This window comes from Homarus americanus, unplaced genomic scaffold (genome assembly GCF_018991925.1).
Source record: "Homarus americanus isolate GMGI-L3 unplaced genomic scaffold, GMGI_Hamer_2.0 scaffold25483, whole genome shotgun sequence".
Taxonomy (NCBI): Eukaryota; Metazoa; Arthropoda; class Malacostraca; order Decapoda; family Nephropidae; genus Homarus; species Homarus americanus.
Genome location: NW_024726235.1, coordinates 3725341 through 3750103, shown reverse-complemented (window position 1 = coordinate 3750103; position 24763 = coordinate 3725341). Strand labels below are relative to the sequence as shown.

The 24763-nt window shown below is 44.3% G+C and overlaps 2 protein-coding genes and 2 non-coding genes across 4 annotated transcripts; 1 reads left to right on the top strand and 3 right to left on the bottom strand.

The window, feature by feature from the left end:
• Positions 1–717: 717 nt before the first annotated feature.
• Positions 718–14724, bottom strand: LOC121865438 (beta-1,3-galactosyltransferase 4-like). Its single transcript, XM_042364859.1, has 2 exons — positions 14566–14724; positions 718–2731 (listed from the first exon to the last, which is right to left on the bottom strand). The coding sequence occupies exon 2, from the start codon at positions 2667–2669 to the stop codon at positions 1467–1469; it is 1203 nt and encodes a 400-aa protein (XP_042220793.1). The 5' UTR covers positions 2670–2731; positions 14566–14724; the 3' UTR covers positions 718–1466.
• A 1799-nt stretch (positions 14725–16523) lies between these two features.
• Trnag-gcc lies at positions 16524–16594 on the bottom strand. The gene has a single exon. It is a non-coding gene; the product is annotated as a tRNA-Gly (tRNA).
• An 898-nt stretch (positions 16595–17492) lies between these two features.
• On the bottom strand, positions 17493–17564 carry Trnad-guc. Its single transcript has one exon. It is a non-coding gene; the product is annotated as a tRNA-Asp (tRNA).
• Positions 17565–21033: 3469 nt separating this feature from the next.
• On the top strand, positions 21034–23499 carry LOC121865558. Its single transcript, XM_042365074.1, has 4 exons — positions 21034–21306; positions 21452–21647; positions 21929–22072; positions 22361–23499. The coding sequence occupies exons 1-4, from the start codon at positions 21041–21043 to the stop codon at positions 22556–22558; spliced, it is 804 nt and encodes a 267-aa protein (XP_042221008.1). The 5' UTR covers positions 21034–21040; the 3' UTR covers positions 22559–23499.
• The last annotated feature ends 1264 nt before the right edge of the window (positions 23500–24763 follow it).

The window sequence follows — 24763 nt, the reverse complement described above, 5'->3', positions numbered from 1 at the left end:
CCACCTCCTTGCCTCTTCTCCACCTTCACCCCCTTTCTTCTTCTTCCTCTCCCTCCCTCTCGTCCACCTTCACCCCCTCTCTTCTGCCTCCCCTCCCTCTCGTCCACCTTCACCCCCTCTCTTCTACCTCAACCACTCCCTCTTGTCCATCTCCACCCCTTTTCTTCTTCTTCCTCTCCCTCCCTCTCGTCCACCTCCACCCACTCTTTTCTACCTCTCCCTCCTTCCCTCTCCTCCACCCCTATCCTTTCTCCTTATCTCTCCCTCCTTCTCTTACCCTCACCGGATGTTCTGAGGGAGAGTGAAAGTGGTAGGTGTTGGTACAAGTTGACGCGGCATGGATAGTCATCAATCCTCCTCACCTGCCATGACCATTTTCTCTCGCTTGTTTTTTTTTTTTTTGTCTCCGTCTTTGTCATCGTCTTTGCTTCTCTCTGCGTCATTGTTTGTCTTTATTCTGTCTAACACTTGAGTTTTTATTTTTATGTTTTAGTGTCAGTTCCAGAGTTTAAAATTGATAATGCACTCACTCACGCACGCACACATTTCATCGACTGGCAGGATTCAGTAATAATGAACATCAACAGAAAATATAACAAATAAAAATATTTAATCCAGATACAATATTTCTTTTTCACTCGCATAATTACAAAAAAATAATTACATATATAAAATAGACATTAATATTATGTTTATACAGTTTATATATACAAAAGTTACATACACGAGTTCGCATGTGTATTGTTTATATATTTTTCACTGTGCTATATTGGTAAATCTATTTCATATATGTCAAATAATATAAGAAATAGAAGACATTATAATAGTATCGTGTTAGATATATATTTAATGTTTAGGATGATGTAGGAATTAAATAAAACAAACTCCTGTGGAAAAAAGACCAATATTTCCCTCGCGTGCAGCCCAGAGGAGGACAGACACTCGCATCACCAAAACAACATAACCTATAGTAGTGTTAGGAAGGCAGTCTAGTCGTATCTTGGGAGCTGTTTGTAGTGGTGGTGGTGGTAGGGCGTGGCGTGGGTGTAGCGTGGGAGGAAGGATGGAGGACAATCGGTGTAACTTGAAGAGTGCGTGAGAGGAAAGAAGGGAGGGTAGGGACGTTGGGTGCGGTGTGGGAGAGCGTGTGGGTGTGGTGCCCGCATGGGTGAAGGTGGGTGGGTGTTGGGAGATGGTGAATAGCTGAGTGGTGAGAGAAAAAGGATGGGTTGATGGTTGATGAGAGAATGTGGGAGGGTGGGTAGAGTGATGGGTGGTGAGGGTGGGTGGCGAGTTTGGGCTATCAGCTGCTCTGTGTACACATTGATTCTAAGGATGAGGATGACTAACAGTGACAACGACCGAACACTGACGGCTGACCTTGGTAGGAACTTAAGACACCCGGAGGTGCCTGGCTATCTGTCATGACATCGTGGCACTTAAGATACTCGCCACCATCACGGTGGTCAGGAGAGTGCTATAACGGTGCCCACGCCGTAATGTGGGCGTGTGGGCGGGCAACTGTTTGGAGGAGGGCTGGGGCACCCCCTGCCCTCGTGACACGCACGTGCTGTGGTCAGCCACGCCTTCAGAATGGTTACGTTCTTGTCAGAAGGTGCTACGAGGAGGCCACAGAGAGGGGCGGGAGAGGGCCAGGGATGGGGTTTTCCCAGGGGCTGGTGGGGGCCCTCCAGGCAGCAAGTGGCAGCACCCCTCATCAAAGTATAATGCTTGTTGAGGGCGTAGCGCGGCACACCCGCCGCCACCGCCACCGTCCCAGTCATGTACACGTCGTCAATCCAAAATGGTGTGGCGTTGGAGGCGGCACGCATGATGGCGGTGGCGGCCGGCTGTGTGGCCAGGTAGGCCCACCCGGCCAAGTAGTTAGGGTAGATGTGCCTCGGATACTCTGCCTTAGTGACCCGCCACTTGCCGCTCCCACGCTGGGGCTGAAGGCCCCGCTGAACCAGCCCCGCCACCCATATACCTTCAGGCTCTAGCCGACGGTGACCGCTGTCCCCAGGGTGCACCTGGCCCCAGTGGTCCACCACCAGCCCCGCCTGCAGCAACTTCACCACGCCCCACACGTCCACCATGATGTCGTCGTCCATCTTTAAGAGGTAGCGGGCGTGGGGACAGAAGTGTGTGGCCCAGGAGAGCGCCAGGGCGTGTTTGTAGGTCAAGTTGCGGTAGTGATCCTTGAAGTCGGCCACTACAAGATCGCGGTGGAGGCCACTCTCCTGCAGCACCCTGGCCACGGGTACCGTCGGGTAGTCCACCTGCAGGCCCTTGCTGCCGTCAGCTAAGATGAACACCCTCCTGGCCCCGAGGGCGTTGAGGGTTTCCCAGGAGACATAGGTCCTGTGGGCGTCCCTGAGGGCTGCGTGGGCGGGATGGGAGATCACCAGTAAGACCAGCAGGAAGGGGGAGGTGTCGCAGGCGGGGGTGTTGGCCACCAGGGAGATGGCCGGCAAATCCAACAGGGGCGCAGGTGGAGGGTACAGCCCTGGGTGGCCTCGCAGGGGTGGGCGGTGATGGGTGTGGGCGGCGGGCGGGGGCAAAAGAGCAGACTGGCTGGCCTCCCAGGTGAAGCCCACCAGCAGGACGAGAGCCAGGGCCGTCACCAGCGCCGCCACACCCTCCCACCACACCAGCGGCCGCTTCACCATTACGGCGCAGCCATCTTGGTACACCCGAGGTGCTTAGGCCATCACTGACGTCATCAAACAGTCTGTTGAGAAAGATCAGTGTTAGTGAGACCGCTGACTGTTGACTGCACACACCACCCATGTATATCAACCTCCGGATATAAGACCCTTTTTACCTTATTATTTATCTTAATGAATGCATATTTATCTTATATTCGTGATCCACCCACCTGTACCACCCACCCCATCTACACCACCCCCACTTACGCCACCCACCCACCTACACCACCCACCCCACCTACACCACCCCACCTACGCCACCCACCTACACCACTCCACCCACCACCCACCCACCTCCTACACCACCCACCCACCTACACCACCCACCACCTACACCACTTACACCACCCCACCTACACCACCGACCCCATCTACACCACCCACACCTACATAACCCACCCACCTAGACCATCCACACCACCCATTCCATCTACATCACCCACCCACCTTTACCACCGACCCCATCTACACCACCCCCACCTATATCACCCACCCATCTACAAGACCCGAGGTAAATAACGGGACAGTGAGGGGAGGAAGGGGTGAAGGGGAGGGTTAACAGGGGATATCAGGTAGGTGACCATTCCCTCCTTCCCCCTCCCCCTTACCCACCTCCTCCCCTTCCCCTTCCTTTCTCAGTGATGGGCGTGAAAGATGGTTTTTTTGCTATAATTGGTTTTTCCTTTAAGAATATATTAATTCAAAACAACTGCTAATGGATCATATATTATACAACACACACACACACACACACACACACACACACATCAATTCTTCGTCTCCCGAGGAATTGCAGTGATAAAAACCTGAGTATTAGATCACTTGTTTTTGTCAACGAGTGAGTGAGTGTCAGTCACCTGGAGTTGCTGACACATGACCTGGCTTAAGATTAGTTTATATTTTGTCCGCTTTGGTTCACCATGGAAGAGAGAGGTCTGTTATTTGTCCGTGAGAGAGAGAGAGAGAGAGAGAGAGAGAGTAGGCGGACACAGACAGACAAAGAGAGAGAGAGAGAGCGAGGAAGAGAGAGTCCAGGTGGTTGAGTTGCCACAAATTAGGACATTCCACAACCAGCATGACACGCCTCTTAAGATACCACCTGTAGGACACGCCATCAGGACACCACGACCAGGACCAATAAAGAAAAGACCGAACGAACCCCTTAGGGAGGTCAGTGGCGCTGGACCTAACTGGTACTGTGGGGGTGAGGGGCAGGGGCGGGTGGGGGTGAGGGGCAGGGTGAGGGGCTGTGAGGGGGTGAGGGGTGAGGGGCGGGGTGAGGGGCAGGCGGGGTGAGGGGCGGGGTGAGGGGCAGGGGGTGAGGAAGGCGGGGGTGAGGGGGCGGGGGTGAGGGGCGGAGGAATATATATAGGGGCGAAGGACTTGAAGGAGGAAATGGGAATGGGGTGTGAGGGAATGGGGGAAGGGAGGCAGTGAGGGGCGGTTATAATGTTGTATTATAAGGAGTCAATGACTTTAAATTTTGTCGGGTTTGTAAATGGGTGTGTGTGTGTGTGTGTGTGTGTGTGTGTGTGTGTGTGTGTTAACCAAAACACACTCCTCTCCCTCACAGAGACGGAATATAATACATGTTTATCTTCCTCCGTCTTCCTCTTCCTCCTCTTACTAAGACCCAAAATTCCATAGGCATTCCCCTTCCTCAGGTATTTCCTTAGTCCTTAACCTGAGCCTACCTGGTCCTTACCCTCCCTCCCTCACGTATCCACTTTCTCCTCCCCTCCTCCTCTGTCACAATATCTTCTCCAGGTCCGGATTTTCACCTCCTCCTCTTCCTCTTAGCTTTCCCTCCTTATGTGGTTCATTTTCCTTGAGTGAATCTCGTCTCTCTCTCTCTCTCTCTCTCTCTCTCTCTCTCTCTCAAAACACACACACACAGCGTCACCGCTACATCATCTTGCGGTGCTTGTGCTGACCAAACAGGCCTTAGAGAAACTAACTGCTTCCATGCATGACTCTGATTCGCTTTCGGGCCTATAAACATTGGTGATTTGGTGTGTGTGTGCGTGTGTGCGTGTGTGTGTGTGTGTGTGTGTGTGTTATAACTTGACCTCTCTCCCACTGTTATTGTCGTTTGTCATATTTCGTTTCCTCTTTGCCCTCCTGCTTCTCTTCCTTCTTCTATGTTATTCTCCTTCTTCTCCAATTTCCCCTCCTCCTTTTATCTTCTTCCTTCCCCTCTTACTATCCTCCTCTTCCTCCATCTACCATCCTTCTCTTCCTCCTCCTCCTCCTCCTTCTGCCCTCCTTTCATTATCTTCCTCCTTCTCCGTCTTGCACCGTCACTGCATCAGTAATCCTGCTTAACTTGTATAATTTCTCCCCCCCCCTCTCTCTCTCTCTCTCTCTTTACTTTACCCCTATTATCTTACTAATTTTCCTCCAGGTAAATAAGCTGAGGTATCTAATGTTCATGTGAAATAAGCTGGGGTAGCTAATATTCAGGTGAAATAAGCTGGGGTAGCTAATCTGCAGTGATATATTCTTACATCCTACAGTGAATATTTTATCGTATGACTTGGTGCAATCGGGTGTATTTCAGTGCCATCTGTCGGTTGTGTGGTGAGTTATCACAAGACGTGCAACTAATCCCATCTCAAGTATCACACGATGTTCACTTGTTCAACCTCACGTATTACAGTAGTTTCTCTTGTGGTCTGATCGTCTCAAGAGCTATTTAGATAATGTCTCTCTCTTTATCCCTCATTAATAAGTAAGGAATCATTTTTGTTTAGCTTTTAATTAGACAGTGAGTTAATATTTAGTCATTTGGTAGTTTCTACAGGTTGGGAATGATTCAGTTCTGGTCTTCGATGGGTGATGAGCTAGTCACTTTATAGTTCACAGATAAGTTATAAGTTAGTGATCTTTGTCTTGGAGAGAATCGTGGTTAGATTAAGTTAAGTTAAACTAAGTTTGATTATTTTAAGTTAAGCTAAGTTTGATAATGTTAAGTTAGGTAAAATTTGATTAGGTTAACTTAGATGGAAGTCTTGCAACCCATCCCAACCCAAAGGAAGAACAACAACAACAAATACAACTGAACAAACAAACAAAATTATCGCCCAATGAAAAAAGTTTCTTAATTTTTTTATATCTGGGTCACTGTTCTGTTCTGTCGCTCAGTATAAAAACATAATATACAGTATAAGATTACACGGATATATACAGTATATAAAGCTCTCGCGGTCATCTCGGCGGGCGCCTCACTGACCGCCTGTACCGCTATACGCAAGTGTTGACCGCAGTGTAACCTGGGACTCGGCGATGATGGCTTCAGCATATTGTGATGGACACACACACACACACACACACACACACACACACACACACACACCAGAGTGGTCAAAATTGGGTGTAATTGGGTGGATAAATTGGGTCGACACGTTCATAGGAGGAACACAGGCAAATCCGGTGACTGGGTGTTTTTTTGTTTAGGGGTGGATGGATGGGTGGATGGGAGGGTGGGTGAGAGTGGGCGTGATGAATGTAGACTGGACGGTGGATGTATAATGCAAAGTGGGTGGAGGGTGGGTGTTGGAGGAGAGTGGGTGGGGTGGGTGGGTTTGGTGGGTGGAGTGTTGGAGGAGAGTGGGTGGGGTGGGTGGGTTTAGTGGGTGGGGTGTTGGAGGAGAGTGGGCGTAGTGGGAATGGTGGTTAGGTGGTCAAGTGGGTGTTTAATTGTGGGTGAGAGGAACATTGGGTGGGTCGAGGAATGAAAATGATGATGATGGTGGTGATAATGGTGATGATGGTGATGATGATGATGATGGTGGTAATGATGTTGATGATGGTGATGGTGATGATGATGGTGATAATGATGATGGTGATGGTGATGATGATGATGATGGCACTAAACTAAGGCTGGGACGAGTCTGCTTATATACTGTACCTTAGGTGTGTGTGTGTGTGTGTGTGTACTCCCCGTCAATACACCATACCCCGTCTCATACACGTCATCCTTGAATTAACACACCCATCCCTTCCCACGCACCCAAGCCACCATTTAACCTAACCATGGCCCCGAACACACACTCGTTCCCAGGCTCTGTCAGATTTTCACACACTCAACCCCTAAAGTGACACACATTACACCCACACACCTACACCTTCTACACCCCGTCCCTCCTACACCCCCAACGACCACTAAGACGTGTGAAAATTTTGCTCCCACCTTTGAGAAATTCGCTCATTGGTTCATAGAGTGTGTTTGGTCCGTAACACAATGTTCTTATTGGTCGGTGAAGCATGTCCTATATATGACGTCAGGACTGAATAACCAGTATAATAGGTGTTGTTTTATAATTCATTGCTAAGGTTGTTGTTATTAATCACAGGTGTGAGTGTTTTATAATCTTGTGAGTTATGGATATATATTATTACTGAACCTGAGTTTTCTGCGCTATTGACCACAGGATAGCTATGAGGTGCATAATAAACTATCTTCCTCACGGCGATAGGATTCAGTATTGTACAATCATGATCCAACTCTGCCTATTTGGTTACCTTAGCGGGATACCGAGCTAGAAAGTTCACACAAGACCAACACGAATAACAAAGGGATAAATTGTAGGATGAATGGAAATTATTATATGTCAGTGTGGAGAGGAGCGTGTGAAGGTGAGAGGCGGCAGTAATGTGTCGTGATGGCATCTACAGAGAGCGTCCATCATAACCAGGAGAAAGGAGGCCAGGGGAGGGATGGAGGTACTTGCCGCCACACACACACGCACACACACACATACACACACACACACACACACACACACTCACACTTACTTACAAACTTACTTACTTACTTACACACACACACACATAGGAGAAAAGAGGTGGTCGTGTGTGTGTGTGTGTGTGTGCCGCGTGACCACTGTCTTGACGAGCTTCTGGTTTTATTTACCTGTAATTATGCATGTTTTCAGGTGACGGTTGAGGTGGTGGTGTGGGGGAGGAGGTGGTGTGGGGGAGGAGGTGGTGTGGGGGAGGAGGTGGTGTGGGGGGAGGAGGTGGTGTGGGGTGGGGGAGGTGTGGGGAGGAGGTGGTGTGGTGTGTGTGGGGAGGGAGGTGGTGTGGGAGGAGGGTGGTGTGGGGGGAGGGTGGTGTGGGGGGGGAGGAGGTGGTGTGGCGGAGGTGGTGTGGGGGAGGAGGTGGTGTGGGGAGATGAGGTGGTGTGGGAGGTGGTGTGGGGAGGAGGTGGTGTGGGGAGGAGGTGGTGTGGGAGGAGGTGGTGTGAGAGAGGAGGTGGTGTGGGGGAGGTGGTGTGGGGAGGGTGGTGTGGGGAGGGAGGTGGTGTGTGGGGGAGGAGGTGGTGTGGGAGGAGGTGGTGTGGAGGAGGGAGGTGGTGTGTGGGGAGGAGGTGGTGTGGGAGAGGAGGTGGTGTGGGAGAGGAGGTGGTGTGGGGGAGGAGGTGGTGTGGGAGATGAGGTGGTGTGGGGGAGGAGGTGGTGGTGTGGGAGTGTAATACTCAACCACCTCACAATAATCACCACCACCACCACCAGCTTTCTACTAATTCTTTCCTTTAATGAAAACAGAACCTTAATACTGCAGCAGGGAGACGGGCAAACAGTCGTTGGACGTAGCTGCCATAAGGGTGTCTTTCCTGGGTAGAGCCATTAAACGACAGGCGCTGCTGATCGCTTATGCTGGCGCTGTGTTTGTGGAGCGGGTTTTTATCTCAGGTCTTTGGTGTGGGTGACGATACAGCTATGTTTGTTCTACCATGTGTACTAGTATGTGCGTGTGTGTGTATCGTCATTTTTTGTACGTGTAATGTGTGTGTGTACGTGCGTATGTCGGTTACGGTGTCATACGTCCACGTGTGCGTGTGATTGAGTCTTTATATCTGTCATAGCCGCCCGCGACACCTGTTCACCCTAATGACTCAATGGTCACACCTGAGCGAGGGTTCAGGAGGGACACAGGAAAGGTTCGTCAACAAGTTGGGCGCTGTCCGTGTGTCGAGGAACTAGTGAAACACACACACACACACACACACACACACACACACACACACACACACTGTATATCCAATTATCAGACTGGTCAAGAACCCACTAGTCTCAGTGATACCCTCCCTCCCTCCCTCACCATACTCTACCGTTAACTTATGGTCACTCAATGATAAGACGAAATTTAAACCATCATTCCACGCTTCTTTTAATTAAGTTACCTTTATCTCCCCTCCACATCCTAACACACGGACAGGGTGATAGACAGATAAACAGACAGACAGATTATTACAAAGATTCGGCATGTACTGTACAGTACAATGCAGGTATACAATAAACTTAGACACTACAAGTGTACATTATACATATACGAGCAGATGCACAACAAACATAGATAACATATGTATACAATACACATAGACAGCACAGGAGGTCTACAACACAATACACAGCCCCACCCCTTCGTTCACGCTTTGTATTCTTGTGCCTCAGGACAGTGCCCCGCCAACACCTGCCTCACCACCTCATTATGATATACAGATGTTGAGATCCTCAGATGTATGAGCACCACAACTCCTCCTGGCGCGAATAAACAGGTATTCTCTCTCTCTCTCTCTCTCTCTCTCTCTCTCTCTCTCTATATATATATATATATATATATATATATATATATATATATATATATATATATATATATATATATATATATATATATATATATATTTGACCTTAAGATTAACCACCTTAACATTAACCTGACCTAACCAGGTATTTATTCGTCAGGTGAAATAATGTTGGGGCTAACCTTCACGTGATCCCCGAAAACAATGCCGTCTACCGCAGTTGCAGGCTGAGTAAAAATTATCTTCAGTAAAAAATATACAATCCTCATTGATGTTCAACAGTTCATGACTCTTGTGGGATTATAATACCTGAACCCACCTCCCCAGCAGCCACGACAGGAGGGTGCATATCACATGACGTGACCTTGGGAGCTTGACCTGAGGATGGAAGACGATCCACCTGGGTATTGTTCTCTCTCTCTCTCTCTCTCTCTCTCTCTCTCTCTCTCTCTCTCTCTCTCTCTCTCTCTCAACACACACAGGTACAAGCGTGTGGTCTTACATTCATAATCTTACTGGAACCTTAACAGTAAGATTAATTACCTCGCTTCCCACCTGTTACTTCCGACCACCTTATTAAAACTGTTTCATCTTGTTACCACACGCTCACACACACACACACACACACACACAAACGCACACAGACCTCCACGACTTACAGTACGTACACAAAGAACACCCCCTTTCCCCCCTCTCCTACCATCCACTTCCCCTGCCTCACCATCCACCTCCACACCCCCCCTCCCCCTCTCATTCCCGGAAAACACGACCCCCTCCCTTCCACCGCCCCTTTCCCTCCCTATAATAGCTTATGAACAATATACAATGTCACTTATTATTCCGGAAACGTATCATTTCACCCGACAAAGAGCTTTATTCGTCCCATAACTGAGAGCCTCTACCTAACAAGGGTCCGACCATTATACAGTCCCCGGAAAGAAATAATCTAACTGGACTCGGGATGTATGAGGCAGGTGGTTGGTTGGTGGACTGGATGAGTGGATGAGTGGGTGGAATGGATGAGTGGGTGGAATGGATGAGTGGGTGGAATGGATGAGTGGGTGAGAAGGTGAAGTGGATGAGTGGCTTTGAAGTTGTTCTGACTGTAAGATTAAGATCCAACACACCCACACACACACACACACACACACACACTCACACTCACACACACACACACACACACACACACTAATTAAATAGATATCCTCACCCCCCAAAAAATATGTAGGACATTTATTAAATAATTAAAGAAACAGATCTAATTGATGAGTGGAAATGAGAGCAAAAATGAGAGAAGGGAGGGGGAGAGGGAAGGAGAAAACGAGAAAGGGAGGAAGGTGGAGAGTGATAAATACATTTACCTGTGTGTAAATTATATTAGTTACAGGTGACCAAGTGAGAGGCATAGAGTGGTGAAGGTGGGCTGTGACATAACTTCTGGGCTGCTGCTTCTGTTCGGGTATCACCTCCGCGAGTCTGGCGTAGAAGCATCTTGCACTTGGTCCCATCCCACCAGAGGTTGTGAACACTAGAGGAGTGAAGCTGCCTTGATCAACGTTCTGAATTCTCTCCCCGTATGCCCTACTACTACTACTACTACTACCACCACCACTACTACTACTACTACTACCACCACCACTACTACTACTACTACTACTACCACCACCACTACTACTACTACTACTACTACCACCACTACTACAAATACGATAACTACAACAATAACTTTACTATTACTACTACAACAATTTCTTGCTACTATTTGTTCCGTTGGTGTGACTAAAATTACAACTACTACTACCACCAAAACAACCACAACTACTACCACAACCACCACAGCAACCCTCGTAGTCACACTGAATTAACCATATGACACTAATTATTCCTGGCCTCTCATTGCTACACAACCCGTAACAATTTCACTACCTTCCCGCTCCAACCACTAACTACCACGACTACCACTAACTACCACGACTACCAACACTCCCACTGTCGTTCTGGCTCATGAATGACGTCAGGCAACCCGTAACTCAACATTTTAATCAACCAGGAAGTACAAATAACCCGTAATTAACAGACTTCTTATTTACGGGTTGTGTTCCGGGAATCTGCACCTCATTCGGTGAAGTGGGATGAGGTTTAGTTGTTGTTATTTTATTATTTTTTATTATTATTGTTGTTATTTTATTAGTTAGTAATATTGTTGTTGTAATATTGCAATTGTTGTTGTTATTGTTGTTGTAGTTATTTTATTATTTATTATTATTATTATTGTTGTTGTTATTGTTGTCGTTACAGAATTAGTTAACGTTTATGACAAGAAATTACAGGATGTCTTCTGATTGGTTAAAATTTCACGACAAGAAATGACAAGGGATCCTCTGATTGGTTAAAATTTCACGGCAATTTATTATAAAATGTCCTCTGATTGGTTAAACGGTATTATCAAGAGAAAACAACCCCTCTGATTGGCTACATTTAACTGACGAGATAGCACGATAACACAATTTAAAATCTTTATCTTTTGTTAACGTGTTTGTCAATTCTCAGAGGTTTTTACGTTTTTATTTTCTTATATATGACGTATAAGAGATCATGGTTAGTTAAGGTAGAGTCTTAATTATATTTCTTCGTCATCTATGTCAACCTCTCATGTGTGTACAGTATGTGTCGAAACTTAAGTGAAATAGATAAGGTTTAATGGCTCCGATTTGAGTTTTTTTTTTACAAGTAACAGCCACTAGTTCTTATGTAAACCCATGAAACGTTTGCTTACCATCATTAAGTTAACTCAACAACGTTTTACCAGAAGAATAAGGTATACCATCAAACGTTAACTTATACAGAGTCAACACACCAACACGGAACCCATAACACAACCCGACCGTGAAAACTGGGAGAACCGGCCTTCGACACCCTCTTAGTTCCTCACCCACCACACAATCACCACCCACCACACCTTCACCTCCACCAACCTACCACAACACCTCGAATACTACACAGTGATACTTCTGTACTTACCCTCTAGTTAGACAATACAGCGATAGAGTGGTACAGTTTTATATTACAAAAAGGAAAAATATAATACAATAATCATTAAGTATACAAGGTAGTAGATAAGTATACTTGGATAGTCTGACGAATTGGATTATCAGAAGTTTCTTTACTTATAATTTCAGCGTAAAGTAAGGACGTATTTAACTGACTCACTTAAGAGTAGAAATAATACTGAGATTTTCGCTATTTTATATGCCCTCTCCACCCCCACCCCCCCTCTCTCTCTCTCTCTCTCTTTCTCTCTCTGATAGATGAACAAAAAATAACATATGGATTTACGTGCGAGTCTGGCGTGTTCATGGCGATATGTCATAGCCTACGGGGCGTGAAATGATCCTCCGGCAGAGGGGGAATCACTCACGCCCGTCCTCTCATCACCCGCCCGCCATCTGTGTCAAGAATGATGAGTATAACCGAACATTATCATGAACCGGTATTAGCATGAGCAACCTAACCTAACCCTATGGATGATAGTTTATTAATCATCTCTTCTTCTTCTTCATGTCTCCCTCCCGTGTGATCACCGTCATAACACGGTAGTAGAGACTATACCAGCTGATTAAATAACACAGACTGAACTTAATACAGACACGTCTTAAAGTCAACACTTACATCGTTCACTTAATCATCGACTGTGGTTACTGAGGACGTTTATCTTCGTGTTAGGTTAGGTAAGGGTTAGGTTAGGTTAGATAAGGCTAGGGTAGGTTAGGGTGGGTTGGGTTAGATAAGGTTGGCGTAGGTTGCATAAGGTTTAGACAGGTTAGATTAGGTTAGGTTATATTAGATTAGGTTAAGTTAGGTTCGATTAGGTTAGATAATGTTAGGTTAGGTTAGTTTTTGTAAGGCTGTAAAGCATTTGTTGACTTATTCCCCACGATGTCATTCCTTCAATCAAACTTAAATAATAACATCATTACATAACCACGGTCGTAGTTACATCCCTGCACGTCGGTTCATCTACGGCTCTCTTGGCTGATGTTGATAAAATAACACGTCCTTATTCCCTAAGTCTTCAGCACGTGTGTTTGTATTGGAATGGTTTCTGTCCAGTATACTTTAGGGTCTGATGGTGTATGCATTTAGTTCTCAAATTTGGAGAGAATATTGTAATTATTCACACACACACACACACACACACACACTTACATATTTCCAGTGTCATTATAGACTATCAACATAAAACAATCTCTCTCTCTCTCTCTCTCTCTCTCTCTCTCTCTCTCTCTCTCTCTCGTCTGCTCCACAAGATTTGACTAAGTTAAGATGAGTTTCAGTCTCTTACCTTGGAAAGAACGTCCCACCATAGGGAAAAGCCGGGCGTACGCTCGTCTGGTTTATAGCTTCTCCACACTTGCGTCTTAATAGGTTGGTAAGGAATGAACGTCAGGCGCTGTTTATTGCCCCTGTTGGCGCTGGGGTTTATAGCACAGGAGAGGGAGTTGATAATACCAAAGGGGTTGTAACCACGAGACTAATGTGACCAATAGACAGTGTTATTGTGACGTCACGAGAACGTCTTGAGTATCCTGTGACGTCATGAAAATGATTTGAGTACCATGTGACGTTATGAAAACAACTTGGGTACATCGGTGACGTCACTTAAGCAACTTTGGTATCACTTCTACGACATATTTGGGTTAATATAAGAAATTAGTCATAATAATTCTCCTTCCCACTCTACGTCAATATACATACAGATCACGTGATGATTAGACACCCCAGCTTACTTTACCTGATGAGTTAACACCTAACCTAACAGAAGCCACTGGTAGCGTTAAGGTGTTTTATCTTCCGGCGAAATAAACAAGGGGTGGTTAATCTTCAGGTGAGTTATAATTACTACTATTGATACATTCATAATATAAATAATAACCGTAACGATAACTTTTATAACAGTCAATGATTGTGATGTCATGCTTGAGTTACGATGCTTTCCAAATCACTGCTTCATTACGACATGCTAACAGTATTATATAACTCTTTTACACAATTGTTCAACTTCCGTAATGAAAGTGGTGACTGACACCGGCAATTATATTCTGTTACCTTAAATGTCACGGGGATATTTTCCTTATTACAAAACAATACACGAAATAATAAAAAAACATGCACTTCCATATTGTTTTTAATGATGTAAATTAAGTAAACAAAAGCAATAATTTTTATCAAGTTTACAGATAATAAACAACACGATATAAATCATCTTACCTCTACGATACAGGATAGGGATCATATACTCTTATTTAAGGTGAAGGGTAGTGCAGATGACTGGCAGTACAGTCAGGTCCAGGTGTAGAGAGAAGAGTGTACACTACCTACATCACCTATGGCTGCTAGAGCCACACTGAAGCCGCGAGCGGAGAGTGAGTGAATGTCGACCGTGTGATGACGCGACCCCACTAGAACCCCCTGGGAAAGAAATTATGACCGACAGCATGCAAGAGCTTTCACTGTTCATCCTGGAAGAAAAAGTACGTTTCAGGGGGAAGTGTTCAATAGAGGGACTTGCTGTGTTGTAAATCACATCACTAGAAGGGCTTGTTTGTCGTACACTCACAGCACTAAAGGGACTTGCTGTGTCATAAACTACAGCACTAGAGGGACTTGCTGTGTTGTAAACTCACAGCATTAGAGAGACTTGCTTTGTTGTAAACTCACAGCATTAGAAGGACTTATGTGTCGTAAACTCACAGCACTAGAAGGACTTGCTGTGTCGTAACTTCACACCACTAGAGGAACGTGCTGTGTTGTAAACTCACAGCATTAGAGAGACTTGCTGTGTTGTAAACTCACAGCATTAGAGAGACTTGCTGTGTTGTAAACTCACAGCATTAGAGAGACTTGCTGAGTTGTAAACTCACAGCATTAGAGAGACTTGCTGTGTTGTAAACTCACAGCATTAGAGGGACTTGCTGTGTCGTTAACTCACAGCACTAGAGGGACTTGCTATGTTGTAAACTCACAGCACTAGAAGGACTTGCTGTGTCGTAACTTCACACCACTAGAGGAACTTGCTGTGTTGTAAACTCACAGCACTAGAGGGACTTGCTGTGTCGTAAACTCACAGCATTAGAGGGACTTGCTCTGTCGTAACTTCACACCACTAGAGGAACTTGCTGTGTTGTAAACTCACAGCACTAAAGGGACTTGCTCTGTCGTAACTTCACACCACTAGAGGGACTTGCTGTGTCGTAAATTCACACTACGTTTGTTATTAGGGTTTCCTGTATTGGGGGTTTCTTAGCATCCCGGGAAGGAAACCCTAGACTTGTTATACCCACGGGCAGCGTTCACCTGCTGTGTACCCAACTGTACATATCTTAAGCTTTTATCGTGTGTGTGTGTGTGTGTGTGTGGCTGCTCCAACTTTCTCTGAAGATCCCGCTGATATATGACAATCATATTGACAGCCTCCATGACAGAGATATACACAAACAAAACAACAACACAAATATTAAACGTAAACTAACTTCGTTTTTCCTCCATTTTGGGTCGAGGTAAAATATTGTCCATAAAATCAGTGGTAATTCGTCGACCTTCTGTGTGTGTGTGTGTGTGTGTGTGTCCCCTTTTTATAGTAAAATATGCCTATCAATCTTAAGACACATAGTTATTCGAACTACTGTATGCATGTCGGTAATTTCACAGCTAACAGTCCATTAAAGCAAATTAGATGACTCAATATGGCTGTGAATCATGACATAGACAGATCACACGCTACGGGTAACAGACAATCATGCATAACTTTTTCCTCTCTGTTGTGTTTGAAATAGACGGGAAGTGTTCAGCGTCACGTCCGGGTGAGAGTGAGGTTTTGCCTGTCTCGTGCTTTGTGGAGGTAGCTGGTCGAGGCTCCCGGGTACAAGCTATGACTCAGTTAATAGCTTAATTGCGCGTCGTTATGAGAGATTGGTGGCATGCCTGACCCTGTTTTGTTACATGAATTACGGATGTAGATAAACTATGAACATGAATGAGACAGACAGATAGATGTAAACTATTATTTATTTGTTGATGCCGAATTTTAAGATTTTCGTTATGAATGGGGTTAGGATTTATCCAACATAACAAGTATAAAAATATCGGGGGGATTTTTGTGTGCTGCGGAATTACTCAGGTAGACAATATTCTACATTATCCATAAGAGTAAGAAAAATTAAAAAGGATGCATCGGCCGGGAATCGAACCCGGGCCTCCCGCGTGGCAGGCGAGAATTCTACCACTGAACCACCGATGCTACGTTATGGTTCGTATTTCCTTTACTATTTATATCACTCTATTTTAGTTATGTTGTATTTATTTTTAAAACTTCTATTGAAATATTTAATAATTTTAAAAGTTTAGGTGGTTTATAGAGTTTTATCTATAATTTATCATTCTACCTTATGTTCATAACGCAAGAACAAACTACGATATACAGTGTAATTACTTTACGGTGTTCAGAGCATACCATTTGTACTCCACATTAACGTAGTCACTATTAGTTGTGGAGTGTTGATGAAACTACTGTAAGAGGAGAGCATTTTATATAAGTGTTGCTCTGTTGAGAAATAAAAGTTACACCAGTCTCATACAAGCAGTTAGGTGTATAGTGTTGGTCATATGTAAAGTCAGATTCTTGTCTATTTTGTTGGTTTAGTGTTATTTGATTAGTCACCCCAATCTTACTAACCTTGTTACGCAGTTAAAGATCTTAGTTGTTGAAGGGCAGTAATAATATTATAACAACAAACAACGGTCCAACAAGATATCCTTGGTGAAAATAAATTATTGTTTACCATTGTTTTTTTATGTCCACACTGTTAAGTAGAACAGTACATGCTGAGACAGTGTTAAATTGTATGGTTACTGAATATCCACTTATTTATTTGTTTCTTCTTATACCAAAAACATCAATTACAAAAGTTATTTTTCATACTGTACTTCGATACTCACAAGCCGGCCACATGTTCTCCTGTGAGGTGAGGTAGAGTCAGCTGGGCGCGTCACCAGTATCTGTATCAGTGGCTGAGTCGCGTCTGCACTCTCTAAGATGCGTGCATAAACTATATAAAATTAATAATAAATTTCAGTTATAGCACTTATATTTCTGAATAATATGCCTGAAAGCTAAATTATAATTTTACAAAACTTACCTCCCCGGCGGGGAATCGAACCCCGGTCTCCCGCGTGACAGGCGGGGATACTCACCACTATACTACCGAGGAATCGGTACTTTGGCGGATTTCTTATGTCATCTTGTGTTTAATTTTAAATTAGAGTTGCCAACATATATATTGTATATAAAGTGTGGATGCCTTTACTCTGTGTTGTGTAACTGTTTATGACGAAATTTACAGTATGAGGGTCAGTGTATACCTACAAGCGTAATAAACAAATCCACATTAATTCATAATAAATAGTGCATGAAGGCGACATTATTGTGCGGATCAAAAGTGATCTTTATATCATGCCGATTCCTCGGTAGTATTGTGGTGAGTATCCCCGCCTGTCACGCAGGAGACCGGGGTTCGATTCCCCGCCGGGGAGGTTAGTTTTGTGAGGTACACCAAGGTGTAAAGACATCTTTATACCGTGCAGTACAGTTGTCTGCATTACCAAGTAGTACGTCATTGGCTCCTATCTATTGTCTGGTGGACGGTGGTGCCACATCTCACAAAACATGCCAGCAACTGTATACCAATTCAATACATATATTTTGATAAATTATCATTCTTGAAGGTAATGATGAAGGCGATCATTAAGTGTTGTACACTTTGTTGTTGTTATCGTACAAATAATGGTAAAGTATTTGTCAATATTCATCATCATTAACTTGATTGTTTTGCTCTCAGCTCATTATTCTGTTAATCTTGTCAATTTATCGTCCATGCACAATGACTTATATGACGAAAATAATGTCTCTCTCTCTCTCTTTCTCTCTCTCTCTCTCTCTCTCTCTCTCTCTCTCTCTCTCTCTCTCTCTCTCCGTATGTCTATCTATTATCTATTTATCGATCAGAGATGGTGTTGTCTAAGCTCTCTCACAGAATACCAAAAGTTGATATTATAATGCCTAAACAATTAACGTGCTATTAAACACGTAGGTCACCTAGTCTCTGTCTTTCATGACATAACTGATAAAAACTCTTGCTTGTGAGGGTCATCATCGTTCAGGTGTGGCTTGATGCATCCGGTGACCAGATAGTTAGGTTGGGTTAGGTTAGGTTGGATAAAGTTAGATTAGTTTAACTGTATTAGTCAAGAGAAAGAGATAAAGTATCCTTCATCTCATATAAATACATTTGTCATGTTATATATCCAGAGAACATTATGACTAGATTATAGAGTTGCAAATAATATATATATACAGGTACATGATTTTCAGATGACTTCACCTTACCCTTACCGTACCTGAGGTGATAATGTGAGCACTGGAACCAAACAAGAGGGCAGGGGGCGGAGGGGCGGGACTTTGAGTAAACAAAAGTCCTTATGGATCGGATGATTAAACCCTCGTAATGGATTTTATTGAGCTGAGGATCAACAGTGTGGTGAATATTAGATCCTTGAGGTGATTGCGGCAGTCCTTACAGTCACTTGAAATTGATCGACAGTAGACTATCATTATTATTCTCTCTCTCTCTCTCTCTCTCTCTCTCTCTCTCTCTTTCTCTCTCTCTTCGTGCTTGGATCAGCCAGCTCAGTGTAATGTGATAGCGTGCATTATTATCATTTGGCGGGAATGAAAATGAAGACTGGCAAGTCGATATAATCTACTTTAAGCATCAGAGATTCAGTAAATGGCCTCGTTTGGTATGTTACGAGTGACGCATGTATGTGTGCGCGTGCACGCGTGCGCCAGCCATCACCCAGTAATACCTCAGCTTCTACACCAGTAGGAAGGACCATAACATGTTGAAGAAGCGTCTTCTAACACTTGAAGTTAGTCATGGTCTTCTTCCTATTAACAGGTATACTGCTCCTAACACATCCTGCCTTGACGCTCCTCAACACGAAGCCGACCTTTTCGCTCCGTCTTGAGACGCTTCAGGAAGTGCTGGGTGGTCCCCTGGCAGGACGGGGTGTCGTCTTGTACCTGGACCTTGACCTAGACTTCTGGGTCCTGCAGCAGCTGCTGGCCCTCCCAGCCCTCCAGGACTCTCCCTGTGTCCTGGTTGACCTGGGCTCCGACGGGGATCTATGGTCCAATGACCAGCCCGCCTCAGTGCTTCAAGGGGACCATGCCATCCATATTGTTGTATTTAAGGAGGATCCCCGACCATTTTTTGAGGTCGTCTCTCTCCAGTGGAACCCTAAATATCTTATTCTCTTCAGTATGGCTGTTGAATCAGTCCAGACCCTGTTGATGGATAATGTTTTTAAGGGAATAGAGAGACTAGTCCTCTTGGAAAACTTGACGCCTACATCCCAGAATATAAGCCCAAAGACAGGACTATACACGTCTTTACCCTTCTTTAAGTTGCAGCCAGTGATTCTGCTAGGAGCTTGGAATCCAACGACCTTCCCTAACTCTGAGGATATATTCGTAGATCGGTACCAGTCATTTGAAGGTTATGAATTCCAGCTGGGAACATGGTTAGACGATACTCCGTATCTGTATCAGTCGGCAACAGAGGCTGAGGGAGTCGGGGATGGAGTTGTGGCAGAGATGTTGGGCGCCTTGGCTGGTGTACTCGACTACAGGTATAATTTCACAACAATACCTCCTGATGAACAGTGGGGGTCATATGAGAACGGCTCCTGGAACGGCATGCTGGGAATGGTTCACCGAGGGGAGAAAAACTTTACTGTGAACTATTTCGTCAAAACAGAAGAACGGCTGGCGGCCTTCGACGCCAGCATGTCGTATTGGGCAGAAGGATTCGGAGTGGCCTTGATGACCCCAGCTCCCCTGCCCAAATGGCGCGCCACGTACTACCCCTTCTTGCCCTCCCTCTGGCTCTCTGTCGGGGCTACCTTTCTCATTGTTGTCTTCATCATGACTCTGCAGGTAAATTAAATTTTGACTTTAATTCGAAAGACTTTTACAAAGGTGTACTGTGTATTGTACTGAGTGAAAGATGAGTCATAAACTGTCTACTTCAGTTAGCGGAATTTGTCACAAAGGACCTATTAAACTGGATACTCCCCAACCCTGCCTTCTACAGTCTGTGATGTTGCGTTGGGTTGGGTTGGGTTGGGTTGGGTTGGTAAATATTGAAAATGAAAACCCAAAATAAGTGAATTCAAATATTTCTGGTACTATGTAAGCATCTTATTAGCTCAACATTTGTCAGGTAAATCCATTACAGGTAAAACCCAGGAACATGATTAAGAATAAGCACTTAACAAACACACAATTATAGGGTCATGTTTTTACTCGGGAAGCCTAAATTATTATTATATTTTAGGTCGAGCTATAAACAGGAACCTAAATATAACCAGGGAGACTATTTATGTTCCTCTCAATGAAATGATCTGAATTTAATCCTATTGATTTTTAGCTTCTTCTTTATTGCACGTCCTAAAATTTAATAATTATTTACGGTTCTCGAATACAAAATGACTCTGTAAGTTAGATACAGACGTAAATACATGCACGTACAGTACAGACACACATACTGTACACATATTTGTCGCTCCTGTCAAAATTTCCAAGTATGGTCACTTTCTTTACGTCTGCTGAGTTTTGTCTTCATTCATGATGTTTTCTCAGGACTGGTTACAGCCGGAGCCGTTTCTGGGCGGACTGGGACGAACATGGCCCTACCTGCTTAGAGGGGTAGTGAACCACAGCCTGCCGGTCCTGCCGACGGCTCAGTGGCAGCGTGTGTTGGTGGGCACCTGGTTGATCTACTGCTTCATCCTCACCACCGCCTACACCGCCAACCTCATCGCCTTCCTCACCATCCCTGTGTTTCCTGAGCGTATCCAGACATTAGAAGAGCTGGCTCAGAGTGACTACAGGTACTTGCCTAGTGACTAAACTACCTAACACTTGACCTAGAATAACAAGGAGACTAAGCGTTGACTAATACTCAGGAACGAGAAACGGTAATGAACAGTGTATGAGAGACAACCAAGACATGACAACCTCGCTTTCTGCCGCCAGGTTGGTCATGTGTGACTACGGGGAGTTCGTACCCGGGGCGCTTATGACGTCGGAAAACAAGGTGTACAAGGCCCTGGGAGACAAGCTGGACCTCTTCATAAAATATGATGAAGTCATCACGTACTTGCTGAGCGGCACCCACGCCTTCATAGAAAGTTATTCCTACGGGAAAATTATTCTCTACGCATATTATAAGGTGACGTGACTATGGACAGGTAGAGAATACTGTAAGACTGGCTGACTGATAACGAAGGTTTTGAGTGTTACAGATGAAGGAAGGAAGAGATAGACCAGGACCTCAGGTTTAGTAGTATAAATGTGTACTTTATGACACTTGAGTGAATTTAATCCCCATATTCCCCGAAGAATCATCTACTCCAAACAACTAAGTCTTAAGCTTTTTAAATCATTCATATTATCAAACTATGTAGTTATTCAAAGATGTAATTGGTACTGAAACTTCACTTGTATCCCCAGGTTACAAACTCATACATGTTGAAGGATCAGCTGTACCCTGGTCACCTGTGCTGGTACTTCCAAAAAAATACCGCCTGGAAGTACAAGTTCGACCAGGGCATCAAGCGCCTGGTGGAGGCTGGACTCGTCTCTTATTGGTTCAAGGTAATGACCAATGATAGCTCGCTCTCTCTCTCTCTCTCTCTCTCTGCCAGCACCTCTAAAGGGCCAAACCTTAAGTTCGCTGTCAAGGTAATTACCAATAACTGTCCTCCTCTCCTAACACCTGGTGGATGCCGGAGTTATCACACATCAACTCCGAGTAACAACCAGGGACAATCCTCCTCCCTCAAGGTAAAGGTGACTTGACCAGAAAATAAGGTACACTCTCAACCCTCGTGACGTAACACACTGTTAGTTGGAGTTATCACTTAAAAGTGTTCCCTCTGACAGATGAAATCGGAGGACGTCCTGGGTCAAGACTACGTGCGTCTACAGCAGCAGGCGGGGGAGGAGCAGCACAACGAGCGGCCACTGAGTGTCGAACACCTACAAGGAGTCTTCCTCATCCTCCTCTTCAGCCAGGCCGCCAGTGTTGCTGTCTTCTTCCTTGAGTTACTACTTGACAAGTGCCACGGTGGTCGCCCTTAAGTCACACTACTGGGAGAGTGTTATGGTACGCAGCAGCGCCTTGATGATAGCCGAAGACACCAAAAAATGTTGGAACAATGTAAAGGAACATAATACAGGGTGTCTCACAAAAGTTATATTCACACTGCCTTACAGAGTTTCATCGAGGTAATGTTAATGTTTGTATTGCAACATCAACATTGTCCTCACTTGATGATGTGGGAGGTCCTACACGGGTGAGGGAAATGGTGTTTTAATTCAAGCATTCACGGGATTTCCATGAGAATTTTTATGACAGTAAATATTATTTTGGAGAAACCCTGTATGAGTTTCTGGCATGCCATATGACGTTCCATTCATTATTCTCCATCATTTCATCCCACCATTGTGTCTTGGAGAGAACTGTGGTCATGCTGGTTCCCATTCTTTGACCCGGCTTATGTGATGCTTTATAAAAATAATGTACATTACTGGGATATTATACAGAAGTTATCATATAAAAGATTCATTAAATGGCGCCTTTATTATATCTAGACTTAATTATCTTAGCGGTGTTTGTGTTAGTCAATTAACTGCGCTGGTGAAGTGAGGTTTATACTCGACTCTTAATAGGGACGGAACACTAAGTTAAGCAATCATATACAGTACTGTAATGTAATTCTCCCAACAAATAAAGTTATGAGTTACAATTCTCATGAGCGTGTGTGCATTTTCGAAAAATGTATAACCTGATGATTAGGTACCCAGCTTATTTCACGTGATTAGACATTCTAACCAAACCTAACCTAACCTAACCTAGTCCCTTCAGGTAGTGTTTGAGTGTTTAAGCAAGCGAAATAAACAAGGTGGATATTCTTATTTTATTATTTATTTACCTAATGGCCACCCAAGCTATTGATGGCCAGTTCTGTAATATAAGTTTAACAAATAATACCACAAATAATTTATTGAATGACATTAAGTATGCAATATATTACCTTAGTGATGAATAAATATTGATGTATTTGTGTATCACGGTGATGGTGGGGGGGGGGGATAGGTGTAAACTTGAGATGAGTCGCCACTTCATAAATATCGCGTACGGAAAAAAAACCATTAGAAAGTGAAAGAATTGACAAAAATAAATTGTGAATACATAGTTTGTTTATATTATGTTCTCACTGTAAAAAAAATCAATTCGTGGCAAAATGTAGGAACAGAGTGTGGAGTATCCCCAGATAGTTAAAAATGCACTAAAATTGTTACAGACTTGTGTTTATTGTGTGTACACAACGAGTTATTTACAGGGCTGTCGTCTGGGTAATATAAGGTTGAGTCTACTTAAGTATCGACTAGTGGTACTGGCAGGCAGAGAACAGTATATAGTAACTTACTTTGCGGTCCATTACTTGTGTTTACGGCTTATTTGAGTCACAAGTTATTTAACATTGACATGCACAAAATATAATTATTTCTTATACGTAACACCCCACGAACAGTGAGTGTATGACGTCACGGTCCTCCCTGTAGTTCTTGTCGGGTATAAAAGGAATCACCTGAAGATTAGCCCCAATGAGAATTAATTTAATCTAACCTAAATTAACCTAACCTAAACTAACGATAAGGTAAACCTAACCCAACCTATCTTCGCAAGTTTAGGGAGATTTTCGTGTATATGTTGATGTATTATCTTAGTAAAAAAATTCTAGAATGTGTTGCATCATTTTTGTTATGATTTATTTCCTATTGTATGCCTCGATCAGAGTAAATTGTACCAGAACTTTCCAGACCTGTCTGTGTTGTGCTACGGTGCTCATGGCGTCTGATGAGACATACACAGTATAAGCGGCAGCTCTTACAAGTCTAATAGGACAACTGAAGATAATTGTTGTGCAAGTATTGTGGAACTGTTGTGAGCAATATAAAGTGAAAAGACTAAGGAATTGTACACTGGCAGTGTGCTGACTAGCTATATATTCGAAGTGAGAAGTCCAGCTGTAAAGCCATTACCTTGTGAACAGTGTTGTGAAGAATTAATTAGTGCTTATTAAAGAAGACAGCAGTTCACACGTGTGTTTCTGTGACCTAGTGGACATCTAACTGCCTGTTGGTTGTCTGTACACTGATACCGATCGTCGGGAAATTACCGGAGACTGGCGGGACAGCCAGCAGTAATTTGACTACTCTTGTGAGATATCTACCGCTCTGTACATAAGACCTGGCCGCTGGTAACCAGTGGTGGAAGCT

Bases quoted from the DNA above. Each gene is read 5' to 3' on its own strand.
- LOC121865438 (XM_042364859.1), bottom strand. From the start codon at position 2,669: ATGGTGAAGCGGCCGCTGGTGTGGTGGGAGGGTGTGGCGGCGCTGGTG.
- LOC121865558 (XM_042365074.1), top strand. From the start codon at position 21,041: ATGATGTTTTCTCAGGACTGGTTACAGCCGGAGCCGTTTCTGGGCGGA. The intron at 21,307-21,451 runs GTACTTGCCTAG...TTCTGCCGCCAG, and splicing joins CTGGCTCAGAGTGACTACAG to GTTGGTCATGTGTGACTACG. The intron at 21,648-21,928 runs GTGACGTGACTA...TTGTATCCCCAG, and splicing joins TTCTCTACGCATATTATAAG to GTTACAAACTCATACATGTT.